Below are 22,075 nucleotides of genomic sequence, written 5' to 3' on the forward strand. Positions count from 1 at the left end.
TGTATTTTCTCAACATGTCCCTGGGACTCTGAGACTGGAGTCGCACAAGATGATCTATCATTTACGAAGACAAAGTTTTCTTCAAAGCATTAAATATCAAATATCACGAGCATCTCTCTCTTCATCCTGCAGTGCTCACGTAAGTGCGGCAACGGCGTGAAGAAGAGGACTGTGCTGTGCACGAGCACCAACCCTGGCGCTCAGACGCAGACGCTGGCAGACAGCTTGTGTGCGGGTTTGCCGAAACCTGCCGGTCAGGAGTCCTGCTTCCTGAAGCGCTGCCAGAAACAACGCAAGGTCCAGTGGTTTGTCTCTACGTGGCAGGAGGTAATTCAAAGGCTGGCATAGAATCTAAATGAATAAGGGAGTAGTTGTGCAGCACGTTAATAAGCTCTCTCTTTCTCTTCTCCGTTCCACGTCCAGTGCTCGGTGACTTGCGGCCGTGGCCATCAAGCGCGTTTCATAAAGTGTGCAGAGAAGGTGTGTATCCTGAACATAGTTCTCTATATATTATATTTAGTTTTTCTTCGACTGGATATCTTGAATTACACTGTAAAAAATTGTTGAAGGTGTCACAATGTCTTATAGCAATCTTCAACAAGCATGGGGGGTTGAAAAATCTTTGGTTGATTACATATTTTTATATATATTTTTTTAAATGTTTCTTTACATACACATTGGAGGCAGAAGACATTTTCTTTCAGTCAACACTTGACTCATTCAGCGATACAGAACCTGTGTTATTGTTGTGAGTAGCTTAATACTGAATGCAGGATGATAATAAGTTATAATGTGCACTAGGCCAAGTTTAATATAGAACACATATAGTTCCATCAGTTTGAGGTTCCTTGGCCTGAAAAACATTGAAGACCCCTGTCTTATAGCTCTCGTGGTATTTCTGGTTTTCCTAATAAAGGACACCGCAGGGAAGTACAGAGAGCTCGCAGCCAAGAAGTGCCACCACGTCCCCAAGCCCACGGTGGAGCTCCAGAGGCCCTGCATCCTGGCCGAGTGTCCGGTCCGCACGACCCCACCAGTCCACCGGTGGAGGGCGCATCACCGCACGTATCCGCCGCCTCAGCCCCTCCCTTCGTCTCGACCCGAATGGCACTTATCTCCTTGGTCTCAGGTGAGTTAACGTAGCAGGCAGGGTTGCGCAACACAAACACGCTAGGTGCATAAAATTTTTGAATTTGCCGCTTATGATTCACCATCGAGGCCTTGTTACTTCCTCGTCCTGTACAGTGCACGGTGACATGTGGAGGGGGGGTGCAGGCCCGGGCGGTGCAGTGTCTGGTCCAGGGGAAACCTTCTCCAGGTTGCACCCTTCACCTCAAACCGGCCATGTCGCAGGCCTGCAACACCAACTTCTGCCCACAGCCCGAGAAGAAAGGTACATCATCTCTTGCACAGCGCAGCCCGAGAAGGGTTCTCTTAAAAGTTTCCTGAACCATTTATCTCCCGTCTTTTCCCGCAGACGTCGCGTGCAGAGATTACTTCAACTGGTGTTACCTGGTTCCCCAGCACGGAGTCTGCAACCACAAGTTCTACGGCAAGCAGTGCTGCCAGTCCTGTTCCAATTCAAACCTATAATCTCACGAAGTGACTCAGTCTGTGATGCAGGCAGACAGGTAGTTAGATAGTCAAAAAGACTATATTTGGTGTCCATGCTTGAAAAGACGTGTTTTTGTTTTAACGCGCGCGGCGAGCACTGAGAAGCGAAGCACATTTCAATGGAAGCGCAAGAGAGCTGCAGTTAGCCCTTTCTCCTCCCCGCGATGCCGGACATCTGGATATAAGAACTCGATGCTGACAGCACCACACAAGAATGTGATCGGGAAAGAACAAATAAAGAGAGAGAGAGAAATGAGAGAATTATGAGGAGGAATGAGCAAAATTGGAATGGTGATTAGAGCGAATGGGCTGACATCTCTATAAGAAACTGAAAACCTGAAAATTCCCAGCTTTGTTTATATACTGTAACCGAACAGATCTGTACCCAGGACACCCTGTATCTCTCCCGGAGGCCAGCGATGGCAAACCGGGAGGAAACTGAGAAGAGCTGACGAGGTTTCAAGCACAGGCCGCGCAAAAAAACACGTGATACGCCCCGTTTTGCGCTGCGGCTCTCGATCGGTTGGAAATCCGGGGGTCTGAGAATGAAAAGGGACGTATCAAAGAAGCAGTTAGGTAAATTAAATTTTACCCCGAGCTTGAAAGAAAAAAAAAACAACACAAAAAAACAAACAAAAAACAGGCCAATCAACGTGGGTTTCCTCAATAGCTGGATAATAACAGACCACTCTGTGATGTGATAGACAAAAAAACAAACAAAAGGAAACTCATCAGGAGCACCACGCATGAGATAACTATTCTGAGAAGGGACAAAGCTGTGTGAACTGGTTTCCACGCCCGACGGTGCTACTAAGACGTGCCGTCGATTTCAACGAATCAAGGTTGGCGTCCTCAAGTTTCAGGAAAGAACAAACGTTTGACCCGTGTACAGTAATTGTTTTGTTTTATTTATTGGCTTTTCAATACAGCATTGCTGGAAGACTGTATTAATAAGCAGTATAAATGTGTCCTTTTTATTACTCTACCCCGTTACCTTACACTTTTGTATTATGTTTCATTACATGCTGACGAACCCCACCTTTTTTTTATGCAAAATGTGCCTTTTCACTTTAAGGAAAAAAAAAAAAAAAGAAAAGTATGAGCATGGCCCATATTTTACTGTCATCCATTATTATACGAAGCAGTCGTGCATTGCTTGCATTGATATGGAAAGAAAACTGCATTACATTTTATGGTTTAAAAGCACTGACAGATTTTTTTTTTTTTTTTTTTGAACAACTGTGTGCCATGACAGCTCCTTAGCTGTAGCATGAGTCTTGATTTTATTCCTTTTAGCTTAATTCTGACTGAATTTCAACTTCCAGGGCTGGGCAGGGGGGGTGAAACTTTAAACGCTAAATGGATTCTTGCAAAGTGGAAAAAGGCTCGGGAAGGAAACGTGATCTGTATTTTTGGCATACATCTTCAAATGGTGCTGCCATCATGCCCTGAGAGAGGATTGACCTTTCAGCATAGTATTAACATGGCTGTCGTTATTGTTAACATGTTTTTTTTTTTTTTTTTTTAACCTCCTCGAGAACAGGGGCTGGACTGTTGTTTTGCATATCTGTGACTTTAATACACAGCTTTGTACCTTTCCCGATTTAACAGCTGTAATGTCCATTTGTAAATTTAAACGTATCTTAACTCCAGTCATTGCCTCCGTTCACTGTCTTTCTTTTCAACATACCGTACGCGCGTTGATGCGCTCTTCCTCGTCGCCTCGTGAATGAATTAAAAGCCAAATTGTCATGCAATGCTCCCTCAAGGTATTGGCTGGGAATCTACAGATGAGACTGAATTAAAACAGTTGACTCTTAAAAACAAAAATAATAAGCTGAAAGACACTAAAACTGCCCCGGAGCAAAACCTTTCAGCTGCTTTAAAGTAGTGCAGTACAGAGCGGTACAGAACTTTTGCCTCCCCCTTCTGGCAGAGAAGTCTGCAGGTTACGGTTCCTTACTTCCTCCTCTTATTTCAGGCTTGCCAGCAAAGAAAAGCCTCATCAGTGGCAATCAGTATTTTCCCTTCTTTTCTAAACTGTAATTTATTTTTGTATAATCTCGAACACCACCACTCCTTACTCTTGGTGGTTCCTGATAAAGAGGACCAAACCAAAGGCATATACTACAAATGCTGATACTTCCCACTCTAAATTGTCCACCATAATCCACCTCCACATCGGGGCTGAAGTGCAGCAACGTGATTTAAAACTTGTATATTATGGGACACAGAGGGGAGCTATGGACTAATGGATACAGGAGTGGACTAGGGAACTGTAGGGTCAGCGGTTTGTATCCTCTCTAAAGGCCCCCCCCCCACACTCGTATGGCTCTCTGGGCGCCTTGTATGGCTCACTACTCTCATAGTGTAAAGCCCATCACAATATATCTCTTGTTCGTGTGCCAATACAATATCCACTTGTGAACATTACAGTTTACATTTACAACAAGACGGCACAAATTCGCACAATCAGCATTGTGAAAATTCTTTGGTAAAGGCCTTAACATATCAGATATTCATTTAGATTTAAAAGTCGTGCATGTTTAAAGCTTTGTGGATCTGGCATGTGTCTAGCACATAGGTCTTCAACATGGGGTCCGCGACACCTTGAGGATCCGTGGATGTACTGCGGGGGGGTCGCAAAATCTTTGGTTGATTAGACATTTTTATGTATTTTTTTTTAAATTTCCCACCACAAATTGAAATTTCTTTATATACGCATTAACATGAATTCAACCTATTTAGTAAAGGGGTAAGTGGAGGCAGAAGATGTCATCTTTCGGTCAGCACGCTCCTGTACTGCTCATTCAGCGATACAGGAGCTGTCTGAACAGCGCACCGTTTCACACAGAGCGCCAGACTAGTCGAGACCTGTCAATCTTAACTTCCTGTACACAGCAGGCCCTGCCCAATCGCTTAATCCCAATGCCAACCCGATCAATACTTAATCTCTCCATTAGTTTGGGTGTCCTTCGCCTGAAAAAGGTTGAAGGCCCCTGATCTAGAAGGTATAGTTGTAATATTCTGCTTCATTTCCCCATTTCCTCTTTCTCCTTTGCCAGATTGCCTCTCACGTGTCCGGTTTGCACGGTCGATTCTGACAACTCTGATGTGGTCGCAACGTGTGACTGATCCACCAACACCACATTACACGCCACCTCCTAGTAAAACTCAAGGGAAACATAATTAAAAGACTGTAACGTTAACCTTTGGTTTTCGGCATGCGATCGAGCGGAGCACATGAGCCAGGGCCATGGCTAACAGCAACGTTAGCCAACGTGGTATTAGCCATTTCAACACCTATGACATATTCGGTCTGGGCTTTGCTCTGTAGTCGTTTTTCAACAAGTCAACCATTGTCATAATCCCTGGGGCACCGGCGTATGGAGCGACAGGGAGGAAAGAAGAAGAGTCTGTGTTTTAAAAAAAAAAAAAAAAAAAAAAAAAACAGCGGCAAGAAAACACAGAAGAGGCAGGACATCTATGTATTCGGTGTTGTCAAGGAAAAATGCTGCGAGAGAGAGGACGATTAAGCCGGAGGGAGAGGTGGGTACGATGAGAAAAGGGGTTTTTTATCCTTGTCAGCCACCTGTCTGTATTCGCCTCAGAGTTTGCCAGCTTTAGACAGAGTTGCTGAATAAATGTAGCCCGGCGGAGCAGAACTGTGATTTGTGTTTACAAGTGAACGTCTCAGCGACGCAGAGAAGGTTTATTAATTAATGCCAGTTTGCTGACAAATGCCTTCAAGATTGCGGAATGCACTGTCATCAGCCTTTGCATTTCAGTCAAGTCATAACTCAGAAGTCTTAGAGGAGAGAAGGAAAACTGTAGAAACAACAAAAAAGAAATGTGATCAAAATATGTAAACCATGTACACCCATCCATAGTCTGATAATGTGAGTTTGACTATTATTAAATACCCTGTCAGTACTGGTTTGAGAAACCCCTCCTGCGGGTTTGTTTTACTTTTCTAATACTTGAAATATGTACTTTTTTGTTATCAAGCCTTGTGCACATACTCTTTTCAGTATTTATCAATCACGTTCCTTATTTTGGATACAGCGAGCGCAGTGCTGCTGTATTCGCTGGTGACACAACCACAAATTGTGCATATACTAATATAAGTGAGTACAAGAAATACTCCGTTCCATCAAAGGCTTGCAGTCATCATGGGAGAAACTTATTGAATATGTTGTCTAGACAGTGGTTAGAGGGTTGTCACTCATGAGAAGATGCTCCTATTAGCTTACCCCTACTCCTCAGCAGTCTAGTCTAGGTTTGTCTGAGCTCCAAAATACACAGAATAACGGCAAATACCATATTGGCGCCAAAGAGCTAGAACAAAGGCCGACTGGTATTCAAGCTTGACTGTGGTGCGCCTTAGGTTGCCGAGTTTGGGCAAAGGCTACGGCCGACGGCTAACTCGTGACGTACATTCTCCTCCTCCTGTGTGAGAGGAACTAACTCTCAGTATATCATCCCTCAAAAGCTGAAAGCTGAAATGGGGGACTTGTTGGGTTTGCTGAAGAAGTTCGGCCTCTCGTTCCAGTAGCTCAGCTCAGGTCTGTGGTTACAGGAACTAGTCATGAGAGTTTCATATGGGCGCCACCCATAGATGATCCTAACGGACAAAAGGAGCTACATGGGTGACGGTGGTGAAATGCCTTCCAGAAACCCCACAAATCTAGTTGCCTTTGTTAGAGCTTTGCTCTTTGTATATAACTAGACCTGGATGACTGATTACCTTCCCAGACAGAATTTCTAGGACTAAGGATATACAAAACCGTCACCTAGAGCTAACCTCTCCTGAATCACGTGGATCAGATAATCTTCTGTTCATTCATTCATTCAATAAAGAGCCAACGGTGCACGCTAACTAGCAGCCCAACGGTGGTGGTCATTGGCGTGGCACGTCATGGCCCAAAGCAACTATCGCTGCACTCGGTAAGGTGAGTTCAAACTCTGACAAAGCCAAGAAAAAAAAAAATCCAACCACACAAGAAGGGAGGGATTAAGAGGATGAAGCATTTTGTTTATACAGTGATAGTGATCAGACAAACGCTTCCTGCAGATGACAGAGGAGATCGAGACAAATCTGGCAACATCTAATACGTTGCCTAACTCATGTCAGGTAACAGAAGAGATTATCCGTCAAAGACAGGCATGAAAAGGGCTTGCACAACCTTTCACTTTAAAGAAACTATGCTATCTCTGACTGCATCTGTTTGGAGGGGAGTTGGCTCTTTAGCCTCGAGGCCACACTCGGAAAGTTCATCTGAAGTTACAGGGTTATCGTCTTTCCATCAGGATGCACCTACAGCAATCCCATCATTGTTAGCTGTTTTCTCTCAGCTATTGGAATCTAAGCCTGCCAGCACAGAATTAAGCACCAACAGGGACACAAAGAAAACAGAAAGTCTCCATTTATTTCAAAATATGTTAAATTCGCTGAGATAACGACCTCCAAAGAGCTTTTGAAAAGGCGAATGATTTATTGAATCTTTCCAGGGGGGGTTTATGAGCACTAAGCTGCAATAAATTAAGTTTAACGCAGTGTCACAGTTGGGTTAGAGGCAAAACCATCTGACTTTGGCCTTGATCCCAAACAGAACCACCAAATCTGCATCGTTCCCCCCTGCCATGAATAAGTGCACACAAACAGCTCAGCACGTTGTAAATGGACATTTTTCTGTGTTTATGGTGTTTATGAGTGTGTGTGTGTGTGTGTGTGTGTGTGAGAGAGAGAGAGAGAGAGAGAGAGAGAGAGAGAGACAGAGAGAGAGAGCGCGCCAAAACTGGTGATACAACAGCACCCTCTGCTGATTATAAGTAGAAATTGAAAACTTGAAAACATGGCGCAAAGAGCAACTAAAATAGGACAATCGCCGACTCCACAATACCTGGGCACGTATAATTTACTTGTTGTAGGTCGGGATACATAGTTCATGTTTGAATTTTGTGTTTGTATGGAAGACGAAAACGAAAGATAGAGCAAAACTAAGTTCCCTGACCGGGAATCGAACCCGGGCCGCGGCGGTGAGAGCGCCGAATCCTAACCACTAGACCACCAGGGAGCACGCCACCGTAAAATAAAAAATTAGAATAAAAATGCATCAATGTTTGTCGGGCTACTAATGTTACTACACTTTTATCGTAAATCACCATCCCAGAACACACGCTCGTATTACAGAGCTGTCGCAATACCTGGTGAGCAATCCTGAGGATATACAGGTGCTGGCCAGTAAATTAGAATATCATCAAAAACTTGAATTATTTCAGTAATTCCATTCAAAAGGTGAAACTTGTATACTGTATACTTTCCTTCCACACATAGTGATATATTTCAAGCGTTTCATTTTTATTATTACAACTGACAGCTAATGAAAACACCAAATTCAGTATCTCAGAAAATTAGAATATTCTGAAAAGGCTCAATATAGAAGACACCTGGTGCCACACTAATCAGCTGATTAACTCAAAACACCTGCAAAGGCCTTTAAAAGGTTCCTCAGTCTTGTTCTGAAGGCTCCACAATCATGGGGAAGACTTCTGACTTAACAGTTGTCCAAAAGACGACCATTGACACCTTGTACAAGGAGGGCAAGACACAAAAGTTGATTGCTAAAGAAGCTGGCTGTTCGCAGAGCTCTGTGTCCAAGCACATTAACAGACAGGCGAAGGGACGGAAAAAATGTGGTAGAAAAAAGTGTACAAGCTCTAGGGATAACCGCACCCTGCAGAGAATTGTGACAACAAACCCATTCAAAAATGTGGGGGAGATCCACAAAGAGTGGACTGCAGCTGGAGTCAGTGCTTCAAGAACCACCACGAAGAGACGCATGAAAGACATGGGATTCAGCTGTCGCATTCCGTGTGTCAAGCCACTCTTGAACAAGAAACAGCGTAAGAAGCGTCTCGCCTGGGCCAAGGATAAAAAGGACTGGACTGCTGCTGAGTGGTCCAAAGTTATGTTTTCTGATGAAAGCAAATTTTGCATTTCCTTTGGAAATCAAGGACCCAGAGTCTGGGGGAAGAGCGGAGAAGCACAGAATCCACGTTGCATGAGGTCCAGTGTAAAGTTTCCACCGTCAGTGATGGTGTGGGGTGCCATGTCATCTGCCGATGTTGGCCCACTCTGTTTCCTGAGGTCCAAGGTCAATGCAGCTGTCTACCAGGAAGTTTTAGAGCACTTCATGCTTCCTGCTGCTGACCAACTTTATGGAGATGCAGATTTCACTTTTCAACAGGACTTGGCACCTGCACACAGTGCCAAAACCACCAGTACCTGGTTCAAGGACCATGGTATCCCTGTCCTTGATTGGCCAGCAAACTCGAGTGACCTTAACCCCATAGAAAATCTATGGGGTATTGTGAAGCGGAAGATGCAATGCGCTAGACCCAACAATGCAGAGGAGCTGAAGACGACTATCAGAGCAACCTGGGCTCTCATAACACCTGAGCAGTGCCACAGACTGATCGAGTCCATGCCACGCCGCATTAATGCAGTGATTGAGGCAAAAGGAGCCCCGACTAAGTATTGAGTGCTATACATGCGCATGCTTTTCATGTTCATTCTTTTCAGTTGGCCAACATTTCTAAAAAAAACATTTTTCATTGGCCTTTTCAATATTCTAATTTTTTGAGATGCCAAATTTGGAGTTTTCATTAGTTGTCACTTATAAATATCAAAATTAAAAGAAATAAACATTGGAAATACATCGGTCTGTGTGCATTGCATGAATATAATGTACAAATTTCACTTTTTGAATGGAATTACTGAAATAATTCAAGTTTTTGATGATATTCTAATTTACTGGCCAGCACCTGTACATGGTTGTATATACCCAGGATTTACCAGAAGATAACCTGCACGAGGTCCTCTGAAAGCCTGCTGATGTTGGTCTCAGCCTCCTTCAGTGGCTCATTCAGCTCTGCAACCGTTGTCGTCCCTCATCAAACTGATGCAGAAACAAAACGGAACGTTGACTGGAAAAGATGGACTCTAATGTAAAAAAAAAAAATAAATGTAGTAATCCTGGAGGTGCACTTACTTTTGCAACAGTTCACCTCAGATTTCTGTCTCGAACACATCAACGTAACAATTAAACTATAGTAAAAATGTATTATTATCAGGGTAAATCCTAACAAGGGAACTACACCTGTGGTTGGGTGTGTGCTTTTTAACTGTTTTTAATGTCATGAAGTTAACACGGCTCAGGCTTGGCTTGAACCCGCACTTTCTCGCTGGGAGGCATAGGTGCTGACAGCAATGTCACTGATGTGTAAAAGATTAGCCTCAATGTAGCATAAAAAATGTTCGAAGGACTTTTGCACTATATATGTCATATTTGCTCATTTTCCTGAATAATTAAGTACATTAAAAACTGCATATGTTCTGACGAATAGACACAAATAAATGAATAGCCTGGATGTAGCATAAAAATGTAGTAATCCTGGAGGTGCACTTACATTTAGAACGGTTCAGGTCAGATTTCTTTCTTGTATTTATCAAGCACATCAACATAATGATTAAACTGCAGTGCAATAAATACATTAAACACTATAAATACTGTTGGCAATATAATATTGTGGCAGTATTGTTTACAAGATTAGCCTGGATGTAGCATAAAAATGTAGCAATCGTGGAGGTGCATTTACTTTTGCAACAGTTCACGTCAGATTTCTTTCTTGTATTTAAATACATTTTTAAAAAAATGCAAATATCCTGATAAATTAACACAAATAAACGACTTCCACGATTTTCCCTTTATATGGTCAAGTAATTTTTTTTCTTTTACAACTGTTGTGCATACACGATAGTCATCATCTACTAGCGCTGATACATAATAATGAACACAATGATTTTAACTGCAGTAAAAACCCATTATTATCATTGACTGATTAATTATCAGCCTTCTTCGAAAAAGAAACTCGAAACGTTGCTAGCTACCAAAGTCTCGGGTTTTTTTTTTTTTTGTTGTTTTGTTTTGTTTTTTGTGGTTGTTATTGTTTTCCCCACTACGAGGTCGTTGTTCAATACGCTGCTTGATTCACTGTTGGTACTCTGTCATTCCTGTCGGGGTTTATTTCAACAGCTTGCTCCCTCTATTGTCACTTTCTTACATCATACCTGTGAATAAATATGATATTTAAAATTAAAAATATTTTGTCCAAAAATGACTTAAGTCATTATTTTGGGAAGGTGGCGATTTGTATTTAGGTAGTAAAACCAGCATTTTTAAAAATCACATGTATCATAGCTACATGTTTTTAACAAATCAACCCATTTGGAAATCGGTCGACGAAACAAAGCATTTCTACTTTAAAATTGCAGAGTACCTCTTTCATTCGTTGGTTTTCATGCACCGCTGCCTCCTGGCACTGTACCAAGATGGCGGCGATTCAGGCACGTCGCCGCCCCACAGTCAGTGCGGTGTCTACGTAAATATGTAAATGTCTACGCTATATGTGGTCATACCACACAATGCCTGTAGCAAAATAGAAATTAGTCAAAAATCATATTTAAGACCAAAGAAAAAAAATACAATTTTGTCAACGCGTACTGCTTAAATTGTATTAAATTCACACACGAATTTGAATATGCTCGTTACATGACCATGCATTCTGTTTTCAGGCACTTCGCGGGGCTCCCCTTGGTGGCGGGGTCCTAACTAACTTGGGTCCTTGGTCAACGTGGGAGACGCGAAAATGAGAAGTTGTTTTGAACCTGATTAGGATTGGGGATATTGAGATATGGTCGTCAGTTTTCATTAAATCAGGTCACGGCCGGGTGTGTTTCGGTGGATTTAGTTTTACCATGATGCCAGGGGACAGTCAGTCGAAAACGGTCGCAATCGCCGCGGACGCGACGGTTGGAAACTGTCAAAACTGCTCTGTTTTGCACCAGGTCAGATAATGCGCTTTCTCTGAAGTCAATTAAAATGCCGCGTTTCATATTTGAGGCCCGAATATACTAGTCTTGTAAGATTGCAACCATGTTCCTGTGTTTTTATTTTAACGTCTCAAACAAAAGCGTTGATAATGACGAATGTCCTTGTTTTGTTTTTGTTTGTGTTTTGTTTGTTTGTTTTTTGTTTGCTTTATTTCGTCTCTTCCTGTCTATTTTGACAGAGCCTCACAGAATACGTCTCGTCGTTTTTGGCACTGAAACAGAAGATAACGGTTTCCGAGTGAGTATTAACGAATTACAATGATCACCATGGTAACAGGTCCCGATTCAGAATAAACTACAGCTGACAAAGTCTTGTCAAGTCGGGGAAATATACGATATAACACAAATATAATACGAGACAACGTTTAGGAAACAAACAAAGCTGCAATACTTGGAGTACTTTACGGGCCAAGAATCAGGTATCAATTATTACCGAGCAAATTGATTTCATACGAATATGAGTTCGCCAACGTTTTTTTTTTAACTTAAAAAATAAGTGCAAATTTGAATGATTTAACAATATTATTATATATTATTTTTATTTATATATTTGTGAATAATACCGTCAATTTGCGAAACTTTGCACTTACCATTATGCTGAAACACAGTGTAGACTTGTCTGTCGTAGTTTTGAAAACTACCAGAGGTGTAAAGTGTTGTTCTGAGGATTAACTGTTAAGGTGTGCACACATGATGACATGAGGTAACGTTGCCTGCTTGCTCTTTTACACAGTGACACAATCAGACTTCAGCAGCAGCTGGAAGAGCTGCAGGTCCGGCTGGTTACTCTGCAGAAAAAGACGGCGGACTATGAGTCGTTGCAAGCAGAACTGGAAGAAAAGAGGGTATGCATTTATTCGCCTTTCATCATAATTGGTTCGCCACATAATCTACCCGTCTCGAATGCATTTTGCAGCTTTATTTGATGGCTCACACTCACAGTGTGCTCTTTTTTTTTATTATTATATATATATATAGGACTCACTTAAAGCATATGGAAAGCTGTCTGAAGCAACGGAAACCCTGAAGCAGGAAAATCAAAAGGCTATGGCAGAGTGAGTGATCACATTCAAGACAGCACTAATTTGGTGTCAGTGTTTGTGGCAAATGTTAACTTATATTACGATATCTCACAGGAATAAGAAGCTTGAAGAGCAGCTGAAGAGTATCAAAGGTATTTGGCAGTCAAGTGCTCTACATTTTACTATGCGGTACATGGTAGATAATCATTTGTTGAAATGTGCTTTTAATTCTCAGATTTGACAGAAGCGCAGTCACTTGAAAATGCTCAGGTGAAGAGGGAAAAGGCTGTTGTTGAAAACGATTTGCTAAAAACTCAGGTATGCAAACAAGTTTCATATCTGATTTGAATTTCCTGCACTGCAATATCCACCCTCCTCTCAATACGATTTCCTGAAGTCCGATATTTTCTTTGCTTCTGCGTTGATGTTCACAGTATATTTATTTTTTATAGGCTGCTCTTAAGGAGTATGGACAACTGTCAGAAGTGGTGGAAAAACTGAAGGAGGAAAACAGCAAGACAGTGGCAGAGTAAGTGATAGTTCTGATCATGGCAGCGTAGATTTGACCTTGGTGTTTGGGTTAAAATGTTAAGTATTTTCTATGTTTCTCAGGAATAAGAAACTTGAGGACCAGCTAAAGTCCGTGAAAGGTATTTTGCAGTCATATTCTGTAAATCTTATTTGTGGAAAATGATGACGGTTGAAATGTGTTAAATGATTCTTTTATTGTGTTTTTAAATTCTCCTTCAACTACTTAGATTTGACAGAATCGCACACTCTCGAAAATGCACAGCTGAAGAGGGAAAAGGCTGTGGTTGAAAATGATTTGCTGTTCACTCAGGTAATCAAAATAAATGAAGCTCATCTTTCTTAACTGTGAAAATATTGGCCATTATTGCATGCCAAATGCAACGTCGAACTCATTTTGATTTTGTGCATCTTAATTTTTACTTCTGCAGGCATCTTTGAAGAAATCTCAGGCACAAGCAGATGAAGTTCCAAAGCTGATGGAGGAGAATGCCAAGTTGGCAAGCATGTAAGAATTTTTACTTGTTTTTATTTGTCTAAAATCATTTTTATGCTTCTCTAAGATTGTTCGACATTTGTCAGTAGTCATTATTGTTTTTGTAAATATCTCTTAAGACTATGCTTAAAGCTTCCGTGTTTTTTTTTTTTTTCATTCACAGAAAGGACACCCTTGAAAATAAAGTTCGGCTGCTGGAAGGTTGGCATTAAAAATAAGATTTTACTCGGTTTGAAAACTTATGTACTATGTATCTGTGTTTACATGACAGTGATTGTTTGGTTGCTTATCTGTCCTTATATTGACTTTCTTCCAGACTCACTATGCAAACAGAACCATGAAATATCCCAACAGACCACAAAGATGATCCTGCTAGAGAGAAATATTTATGACCTTCAGGTGCAGTGAGGTCTTAAATCAATGTGAAATGAAAGAAATAATGTTTTAATGCTCTTGAACTAACTTTTCTTTTTTTATATTGTCAATTACTTTATAGGTGAGGCTGAGGAAAATGGAAAGAGAAAGGAGTAAAGGTAAATAATAATAATAATAATAAAGAAATGTTTCCATTACATTACAGTTTTACAATCAGTGCCTATTTTGTTTTGAAAATACAATTCTACACGTAACACAATTTTCTTTGCAACAACATCCATTCCTGACTTTAAATGTTATTGAAATGTAAATATTGTGTCTGTGTTATTTGTCAAAGAATATAGGAGCGCAACAACTCAAGCAAGTGCACCTGTGGAGCCTAAAGTTGACAAAAGTATGCAGTAGGTTTCACTTGTTAGTCATTTAATTCATTTGATAAGCTGAACAACTTTAGAAGGAGATTTTTTCTGGCATGTTTTTCAGAAAAGTTCCGGATGCTGCTGGAAAATTTGTGGGAATGCGTAGAGCCAGAACAGGAGCAGTCAACAAACCCATGGCACTTTTCAGGTGTGGCATGCCTCAGCTCTGTTTTACTTTATATGTGTTTTCGATTCTTTCCCTCCTTTTTTTTTATTTTATTTATTTATTTTTTTACATCTTTCTACTTTGTCCTTGTATTTTCAGAATCTGGTCACAAGCAAGTTCTATCCTCCTCTCCAGAAAACGGACCACACCCCCGTCCCACTGGAATGTTCCCATCTGCTTCTTCAAAGATCAGGGAATCCCACAGTAACAAAAAACAGACAAAGGCCACTTCAGTGGAATTAAAATCCCCTCCAATGGAATTAAAATCCCCTCCTCAGGCACAGAATGCTATCCAGCTCCAAGAGTCACTTCAGTGCTCAAGTCGCAAGAAACGAAAAGACAAGAGGAAAGAGTCACCCAAGGAGAACAAAACTAATGAGTCGTTTGCTGAAACGGACAGCTTTACAGTGTCTCTTGAGGAGATAATGGAATTATTTAAACCCATTGGTCCCTGCATATCTCCACTACCAGATTTGGTGAGAATTTAACCATATTTAACACGGATAATTTTTTATTAAGTAATGAAATATTTTACCTTGAAATTGACAATTGTAAGATTTTCTGATTGTACGATATGTCTTGACAAGTGCTTTCCAAATTTGATATTGTCATCATATTTGATAATTAACTATTTAATTGTGTTTTCAAATACTCCAGACATTTATATAGTGACAAATAACTGACTATGTTATTGTTTTCAGTCAAGTTTAGTTCATTTTTAGGCTGTGGTGGGAATGGGTTTTCACCTTTCTTTTTAAAATATCTTTCAGGACTACGTGGTCCCCTCCATGGACATAGATGATGAAGAAAAGGGAGACCCTCCTGAACCCTCTTTGGACTCTTCTCCTCTCCCACGAAAGGAGCCTGTGAGCATCACAACATCCCTCTCGGCAAAGAAGAGTCCAAAATCTTGTGCACTTCCAACAGAAGCGAGTGTGGACATGCTGGAAGTCACAGCGCAGGAAGGGGAACACATTTCCAATCAAACAGACTCAGAAGACATGGAACAAACTAGTGGCAAGGCTGGAATGAAGGACAATACCAGTACAGACGATGGAAAAATGGAACTTCAAAATGAAATACCATCAACTTCTTCCAGATCTGACGTTGCACTCTTGGTTGAGGTTATCCCATTGACTGGCAATACTAATAGCGTCATCTCTGAATCTCAAAATATTTCAGGAGAGGCAAAGGAAGATCTGCCAGAGATGGTTACAACGGCGGATGTAGACATAAGCAGTAGTGATGTGACTGATGCTAAAAAAGTCACTCGTGAAGACGACGAAACGGCTAGGGGAAGTGATGCCGCTGTAATCTGTGAAGCAGCAGATGCAGAACTAGTTGCTTTTTCAACACCCACTGGCTCACTGACTGATACCACAGACCCAACGGAAAAAAATAATCATGATTCTCGTTTAGAACCGGACAGTCAAGACGTTACTGAATTTAACTCGCATGAGGAGATTGCAGTGTCTATCTGTAAAGACTCAGAAATGCCCAAACCGTCCCACTGTTCATTAAGCAGCACTGATGGCATCAGTAGTGTCTCACATAATGATTTTGAAGAGAGACTGGAAAATGATGAACGCATTAACCTGCCAGAGGAAGATGGGATTGCAGCTCAAGGGCCTGGAGGAGTTGACGTGACAGATTCACCTTCTGGGTATATTGGTGATAATAATCCACCGCCAGCTAATGAGGCTTCTGTGTTGAAGGAGGAAGATGGCGAGTCCCACGCTGACCAGGAACTTGATTCAGCAAATGTTGAAACTCCCTCAAAAACGGATGTTGACGTGGAGACAGTGGACAGCCAAACAGTGCCTGATTGCGGCCCTTCGCTTTCTGACTCCAGAGAGATGAACATTGTGAACAGTGACATTTTGAAAGAAAATACTCATCCTGTTTGCAGTCAGGTGAGTGTCTTATCAACTGTGCAATCTCCTCCAAACCCAGAAATGCAGAATCAAGACAAAAGCACGCAACACCTTTCGATGAAGGAAGAAACGTCAGTTCTCAGTTTTGAAGAAAGGGGTGACATTGACAAGGATAATGCCACGGAATTCTCTCAGGATGGAATAAATGCAGGCACTACACATGTGATGAGACAGGAAGAGCCTACCCCAGCAGCATGTTCAACCACAGCTCAGTCCGCAGAGTGTTTAGGCAACGCTCGCGATGAGATGGGTCCTCCGCTTCCTCCTCTCCTGACTCCTTTGAGCAATTCTCCAAAGGCAGGCAAATCGATCAACCCAAGGCAGGCCATCGGGAAGCTCTTGTTTCCCTCGCCCCTGGATGGGTTGGCTTCCCCCACCACTCCTGTTCAAGCCCACCTGACACCCAACAGCCATCAGCAGAGTTCTTCATCCCTGAACAGTCCACTTCCTCTGAACGGAGTCCCCTCCTCGCCACTTCAGTTTGGCTCTGCCACCCCAAAACATGCGGTGCCAGTGCCTGGTCGCCTGCCCGTGGTGGCAATGAATTCCTCCCAGTCATCTTCATCGCAGGAAAATTCCATGAGGATTCTTGACACCATGTATCCAGAGCTTTCTGCTCGTGCCCGGACTCTGAGCATTCTTAGAGGCAATGTCGGTCTCAACATTTGTTCATCAGAGAGTGGAGCATTATCCACAACAACTGACTGTCAGATGTCTGGCTTTAAGACCGTCAACTCCACTTCAACGGCCTTCACCAAGACCGACACAAGGGGAGAAAAAAGGTCTGCTGTCAGTCTGCTTCAGCATAAAATCAAATGTCCCAGGCTTGACAGCTCCTCTGAGAGTAGTACTCAAAAGCTGATGGCTACCGCCTCAACAAACAGTGTCTCCACATCACCCCAGAACATCATTCCTCTCAAAAATGAGACCATCTCTCCTACCATGGAAGCAGGAGAACCTGCTGGACAAACTCTCATTGTTAACTCTTTAAAGAAAATTGAAAGCCAGTGCTTTTGTCTGCTGCCTGTGATCCAGGGGCACCTATTCACAGGATTGCTGCCCAAAAAGCCCATTTTGAGAGATGAGGAGAAGGAGGTCATCGCTGAGATTTGCCAAAGCAGCTTGGTGAGTAAACTTGTTTATTGTTCCTACATATTTAATGTCTGACTGGTTTCATTCTGGCCTTCTGACAGTATAAGTGGAGAAGAATTTACTTAGTAAATTCATTCGCTCACCTGTGTAATTAAACCAAAATAAAGCAAGGAAACATGCTGAAGTAATCACTCCTTTTCAGTAACTGGGATGGAAATTCAAGACTTCTGCTTTTCTGTGTAAACACCTTGTATTTACCTGAGAATGCAGTGAATGTGACAGCACTTGGAAATTGATTCAGGTCATGTGAACGATTTGTTCTGACTGGATACTGTGAGTTCTACTAGTGCTGTAGTATATTAGTTGGGTTTGAGGAGCATCCTTTGGACGTTTTGACACGGGGCTGGTTATGCCAAATTATTGGATTTTTATTTGTACATTCAGAGCCAACGAATGATTGTGAACTCAGTTGGAGCGTTGGGCAGCCGTGTAAGGGGCTTTAGCTGAGGGAACATCATGTCAGTGGGAGATTTGAACCAGTGCCCTCATGGTCCCAAAGCTGCTTCTCTCACTTGAAGTCCACTGCTCCCCCTTTCCATGTCTCAATTAGGCTTTTTCATCAGAGTTTGCAAACACATGGCTTCTTGGCTGTTTGCTGTCACCACAGTGTGTTGTACACAAACCAACAACCCAAAGGTTTGCTAGGCTACTCACCATGAAACACTTCATATACATAATGTGGGAATACAGCAGTGCCATTTCTGTTGAGAAGGTGGTTAAAGGAATGAAACAGGCAGGACGTAGCTGCATTGGTTAATCAACAGATTAATGTTTGCTACATGAAAATAGGAATATTTTATTTCATTAGTAATGTAAACAGTTTAGTGGTGATACTGTTTTTTTTTTTTTCAGAATAAGGGCAAATATGGGAATATTCTGTCTATGTAAATGTAGTGACCATCAGACGCAGTGTCCATACAAGGCAATTAGAAAGAGGATCTATTATGCACTATTAGGTACACACTGTACTGCTACAACATTCTTTTGTTCCGTGTCTCTTTGGCAGCATTGATTCATTCCCAGTTTTATATTGTAACAAAGTGAATACCTCCCCACTGAGATAACTTGCTTCCGAGGTTTAATAAAGAGGGAGGGGGAGAGAGAGAAAGAGGGTCTTTGTCTGTCTTTGTATGGCAGAAAAGTGTGAAAGTGACCACAGTCGTTCAAACAAAGCAAGGAAGCGGTTCATGTGCGTCTCATGTCAAATGAAGGTACTGATGGGGTGTTTTTGGTTGCTTTTCATTGCTTAATTTGACACTGTCTCTTCTTGTTAAGGCCGATGACATGATTGTAGCCATTCTGAACAAGCTGAAAACTGAAAAGCAGGAGCTCAGCAGGAACTACTTGCAGGCCCTCTGTAGAGTCTACACAGGGATCTGTAGGCAAAAGAGTTACCTGGAGAAGGCCCACATCCTCGCCTACAGCATCCTCGTGGAAGGTTAGTGGTTTATTTCATATTTTAAGTATCCCCAAGGGACTTACTCACCTTCTTTAACTGAAAGGAAAAAGTTGTGGGTCCAGAGCTGATGATATGTAGAGAATGTTTGAATTTTATTCTGTGTTCCTCTGTGCAGATTTCCCTGATTCTGTGAAGCTGATTTTGTTTATGGTGACAACATGGCCCACAGTTCTCTCACACAGTAGTTCACTGTGTCAAGCCATTCATGCCATCGTTAAACTGAAAGCACAAGAAGAGCTTCTTGGCGGCCTTTCAACATTCCTCGGTTGGGAGAAGGTATTTTTAGAGATTGTTCGGATTCTGCATGTGTCGCATTGTATATATCGGTTAAATGCCATCGTGTTTATTCTGACACATCTCCAGTTACTGTAGTTTTTATGGCCCTCGTTGATTTCTACCTCATGTGACTTATATTGAAGTTAATTTGTTGTTTTTATCACATCTTCTTGCCGATAATGTGCCCCCTCTGAAACCTGATCTTCCCATATTGCAGAGTCCTCCCTGCGACGTTGACCAGCTGATCTCCAAAGTGCTCTCTGAGATCCAGTCTGGGGCAAATTTGTCTTTCACAAAACATAGTCGCTACGGAGTGGACCTGGGAGCTGAGGCCTGGGAGCATGTCTTCACACTGCACCTCCTTTGTTCACACAAGAAGTGGAAGTGGACCTATGAAAACTTACTGGGGTTTGTTGTTTTTGGCATGAACTTACAGTGGTTATTTAAATTTGCAGATCAGCTTCCTCGTCTCCCAAAGAAACTTTTCAAATAGCCTTTGTACGTGCACCAATTTATTCATTTCACTTTAACAGCAAGGAGTTGTGGCCATTGATGAACACGTGGGTAACGCAGCCAAGAGATCAACAAGAACCTGTCTCTGATGCGTGTGTCGCCACCGTGCTCCGACTCATAGGTAAGTTGTTTTGTTAATTTACTTCGGTGTTAAGCATAACCTCAAGAATTGTCATTCTAAATCATCAGAGGAGAGGGTGACATTTCATTACGGTCTTGTTTTAACCAGGACTCCTTGGTCAGCTTGGACTTAGAGAGAGGTGTGTTTCCTCTGTGTTAACCGTTGCCAACGTCATCAACGCTTTTGGAAGGCATGGGCAGACCGAAGGTATGGAATATAATAAATCGTGGCTTATACATAGCCTCTGTCTTTACGCTTTAAGCTCATCTCATTCCAGACACCTCCACATAGCACACCGTGTACTCTGTGTAGTTGGGTAGTGTATGAATTCAAATGAATACAAAAACTTTGGGCCTCACTGGAAATTACGATTAGCTAGCACCAACAAATTGTTACAGAATGACCAACACACCAACAGCTTCAGTCGGACAGGAGCATAAGGTTACTTGGTGAACACTTTGAACAGCTGTACCTTTCTCAGCCATCCCTTTCACACATAGATTGGGGTTTCTTCTCCCTTTGTTAAGTAGGAGATTTGTTAGGCAGTGACTCCTGCAGAAGGGGGACACCCCACAAGAGCTGCAGTTTTGGAAATGCTCCCATCCAGTCGTCTAACCATCACAATTTAGCCCTTTTCGAAGTTGCTCAAATCCTTCCACTTGCCTGTTTTTCCTGCTTCTTATATAACCCATGCACAGACAGGTGCCACGATGACCAGATAATCATTTCCATTTACAATTCTAAGAGTATCATGCTTTGTATCTGCAGGTGTGCCATGGGATGTCCAGTTAGCAGCTGTCTACTGCATCCACGACCTGTCTCCCTGCGACCCCAAACAAGCCCTGGATGCTCTGGCAGGGTGGAGAGAGGATACATCTCAGAGCGTCCCTTCTGCTGTCACTAGCTGCATTAACCAGTTGGCGTCTGTTTGCAGACAGGTCAAGATGTGAAACTGTACAAACAAGCAGTCTGTACTATTTTAGAGACGGGCCAGGTACCTCAGGTGTCTTCATTTTAACTTACTGACTGGCAGCTGGCATACAGTTGTTTCCCATTTTGGCAAATAAACCGTGACAGTTATGTTTGTGCCGTTTATAGTACCAGGTGAATTCACAAGAACGTATTGTCTTAAAATGAACTAAATTGTTAAGATAATTTACAACTTCTTAGACAACTGCTTTTTTTTAAGTGCACACATTTTTTGTCACATAATCTCCAGTTCTTATTTTTTAAGGAGGCATATAAAATTTGTTGTTGTTTTTTTTTTTTTTTAAATCGGCCACACCCTGCAGCCAAATTAACTTCCTGCTTGTCTGCCATACTCAGGTATAGGTGTAAAATATTGTAAAAGATGTTTATATGCTGTAAATATCCATACAGATGTGAAAGTAAATATTTTTGTACAGTCTCGGAGATTTTTTTTGTGTTCTAATTAAAATGTCCACATAACTGAGCCAAATCGTGGTTTGCTGTCGTCTCTATCCACCTGCCTCATATGACAAAGCCGTTAAATTGCCCTCGGGGTAGTCACACACCGAGCTAATAATAACAATATAATAGAATATGACCTGTGATGTGTGCGTTTGGTGAACATTATGGCACATTTAGCGACAACATTCGCAGTCATACAAATAGCGACAAATGTCGATCTAACCGAATTACTACCAGCATCACGTTTCATCTGCCCGGGGTTTATCTGTGTCAAGAGCGGAAACGAGCAAGAGCTGCCATTTCCTCAACATCGCTGCCAAAATAAAATCCACTCGAACACGGTCGAGCTTTCTGGCTGTTATCCACGATAATACGCTAAATATTTGATGAAATCCTCAATGCTGTAAACGTTTAAATATTTATAAACAAGCCATAAAAATACACTTTTAAATCAGCTTATAGTATATGAAGGAAAAATCGTTCTTGCATTTTTTACGCCGTTGTGATTATGAAAGAGATTTGTATTTTCATTCTAGACGTTACGATATCCAATAACGAATTTAAATGGATTATTATTGTGGAAAAGTAAAAAAAAAAAGATTTAAAATATTTAA

General features: G+C 41.8%; 2 protein-coding genes and 1 non-coding gene across 5 annotated transcripts in view; 2 read left to right on the forward strand and 1 right to left on the reverse strand.

Moving 5' to 3' along the window:
- Positions 1–3,266, forward strand: part of LOC125015739 (A disintegrin and metalloproteinase with thrombospondin motifs 16) — a 49,775-nt gene extending 46,509 nt beyond the window's left edge. For all 3 annotated transcript variants that reach the window (XM_047597668.1, XM_047597669.1, XM_047597670.1), the window contains 5 exons: positions 133–327; positions 424–480; positions 917–1,129; positions 1,246–1,393; positions 1,478–3,266. In XM_047597668.1, the coding sequence (XP_047453624.1) occupies positions 133–327; positions 424–480; positions 917–1,129; positions 1,246–1,393; positions 1,478–1,593 (729 nt within the window). In that variant the 3' untranslated portion in view covers positions 1,594–3,266. The remainder of the gene's footprint in view (positions 1–132; positions 328–423; positions 481–916; positions 1,130–1,245; positions 1,394–1,477) is intronic.
- A 4,353-nt stretch (positions 3,267–7,619) lies between these two features.
- Positions 7,620–7,691, reverse strand: trnae-cuc. The gene has a single exon. It is a non-coding gene; the product is annotated as a tRNA-Glu (tRNA).
- A 3,570-nt stretch (positions 7,692–11,261) lies between these two features.
- ice1 (KIAA0947-like (H. sapiens)) lies at positions 11,262–21,483 on the forward strand. Its single transcript, XM_047599754.1, has 23 exons — positions 11,262–11,524; positions 11,749–11,807; positions 12,303–12,414; positions 12,548–12,624; positions 12,706–12,743; positions 12,827–12,909; positions 13,044–13,120; positions 13,204–13,241; positions 13,350–13,432; positions 13,551–13,627; positions 13,779–13,816; positions 13,932–14,014; positions 14,112–14,148; positions 14,328–14,384; positions 14,474–14,557; positions 14,675–15,051; positions 15,346–17,634; positions 18,937–19,099; positions 19,236–19,396; positions 19,614–19,804; positions 19,930–20,030; positions 20,139–20,237; positions 20,799–21,483. Exons 1-23 carry the CDS (start codon positions 11,435–11,437, stop codon positions 20,978–20,980), a joined length of 4,596 nt encoding a protein of 1,531 aa, XP_047455710.1. The 5' UTR covers positions 11,262–11,434; the 3' UTR covers positions 20,981–21,483.
- The last annotated feature ends 592 nt before the right edge of the window (positions 21,484–22,075 follow it).

Source organism: Mugil cephalus, chromosome 11 (genome assembly GCF_022458985.1).
Source record: "Mugil cephalus isolate CIBA_MC_2020 chromosome 11, CIBA_Mcephalus_1.1, whole genome shotgun sequence".
In the NCBI taxonomy this organism is placed as follows: Eukaryota; Metazoa; Chordata; class Actinopteri; order Mugiliformes; family Mugilidae; genus Mugil; species Mugil cephalus.

What these genes read in the sequence shown, in the direction of transcription:
- ice1 (XM_047599754.1), top strand. Translation starts at nt 11,435, where the DNA reads ATGATGCCAGGGGACAGTCAGTCGAAAACGGTCGCAATCGCCGCGGAC. An exon ending in GCAGCTGAAGAGTATCAAAG is followed by an intron (nt 12,744 to 12,826) that starts GTATTTGGCAGT and finishes TTTAATTCTCAG; the next exon opens with ATTTGACAGAAGCGCAGTCA. An exon ending in TATCTCCACTACCAGATTTG is followed by an intron (nt 15,052 to 15,345) that starts GTGAGAATTTAA and finishes AATATCTTTCAG; the next exon opens with GACTACGTGGTCCCCTCCAT.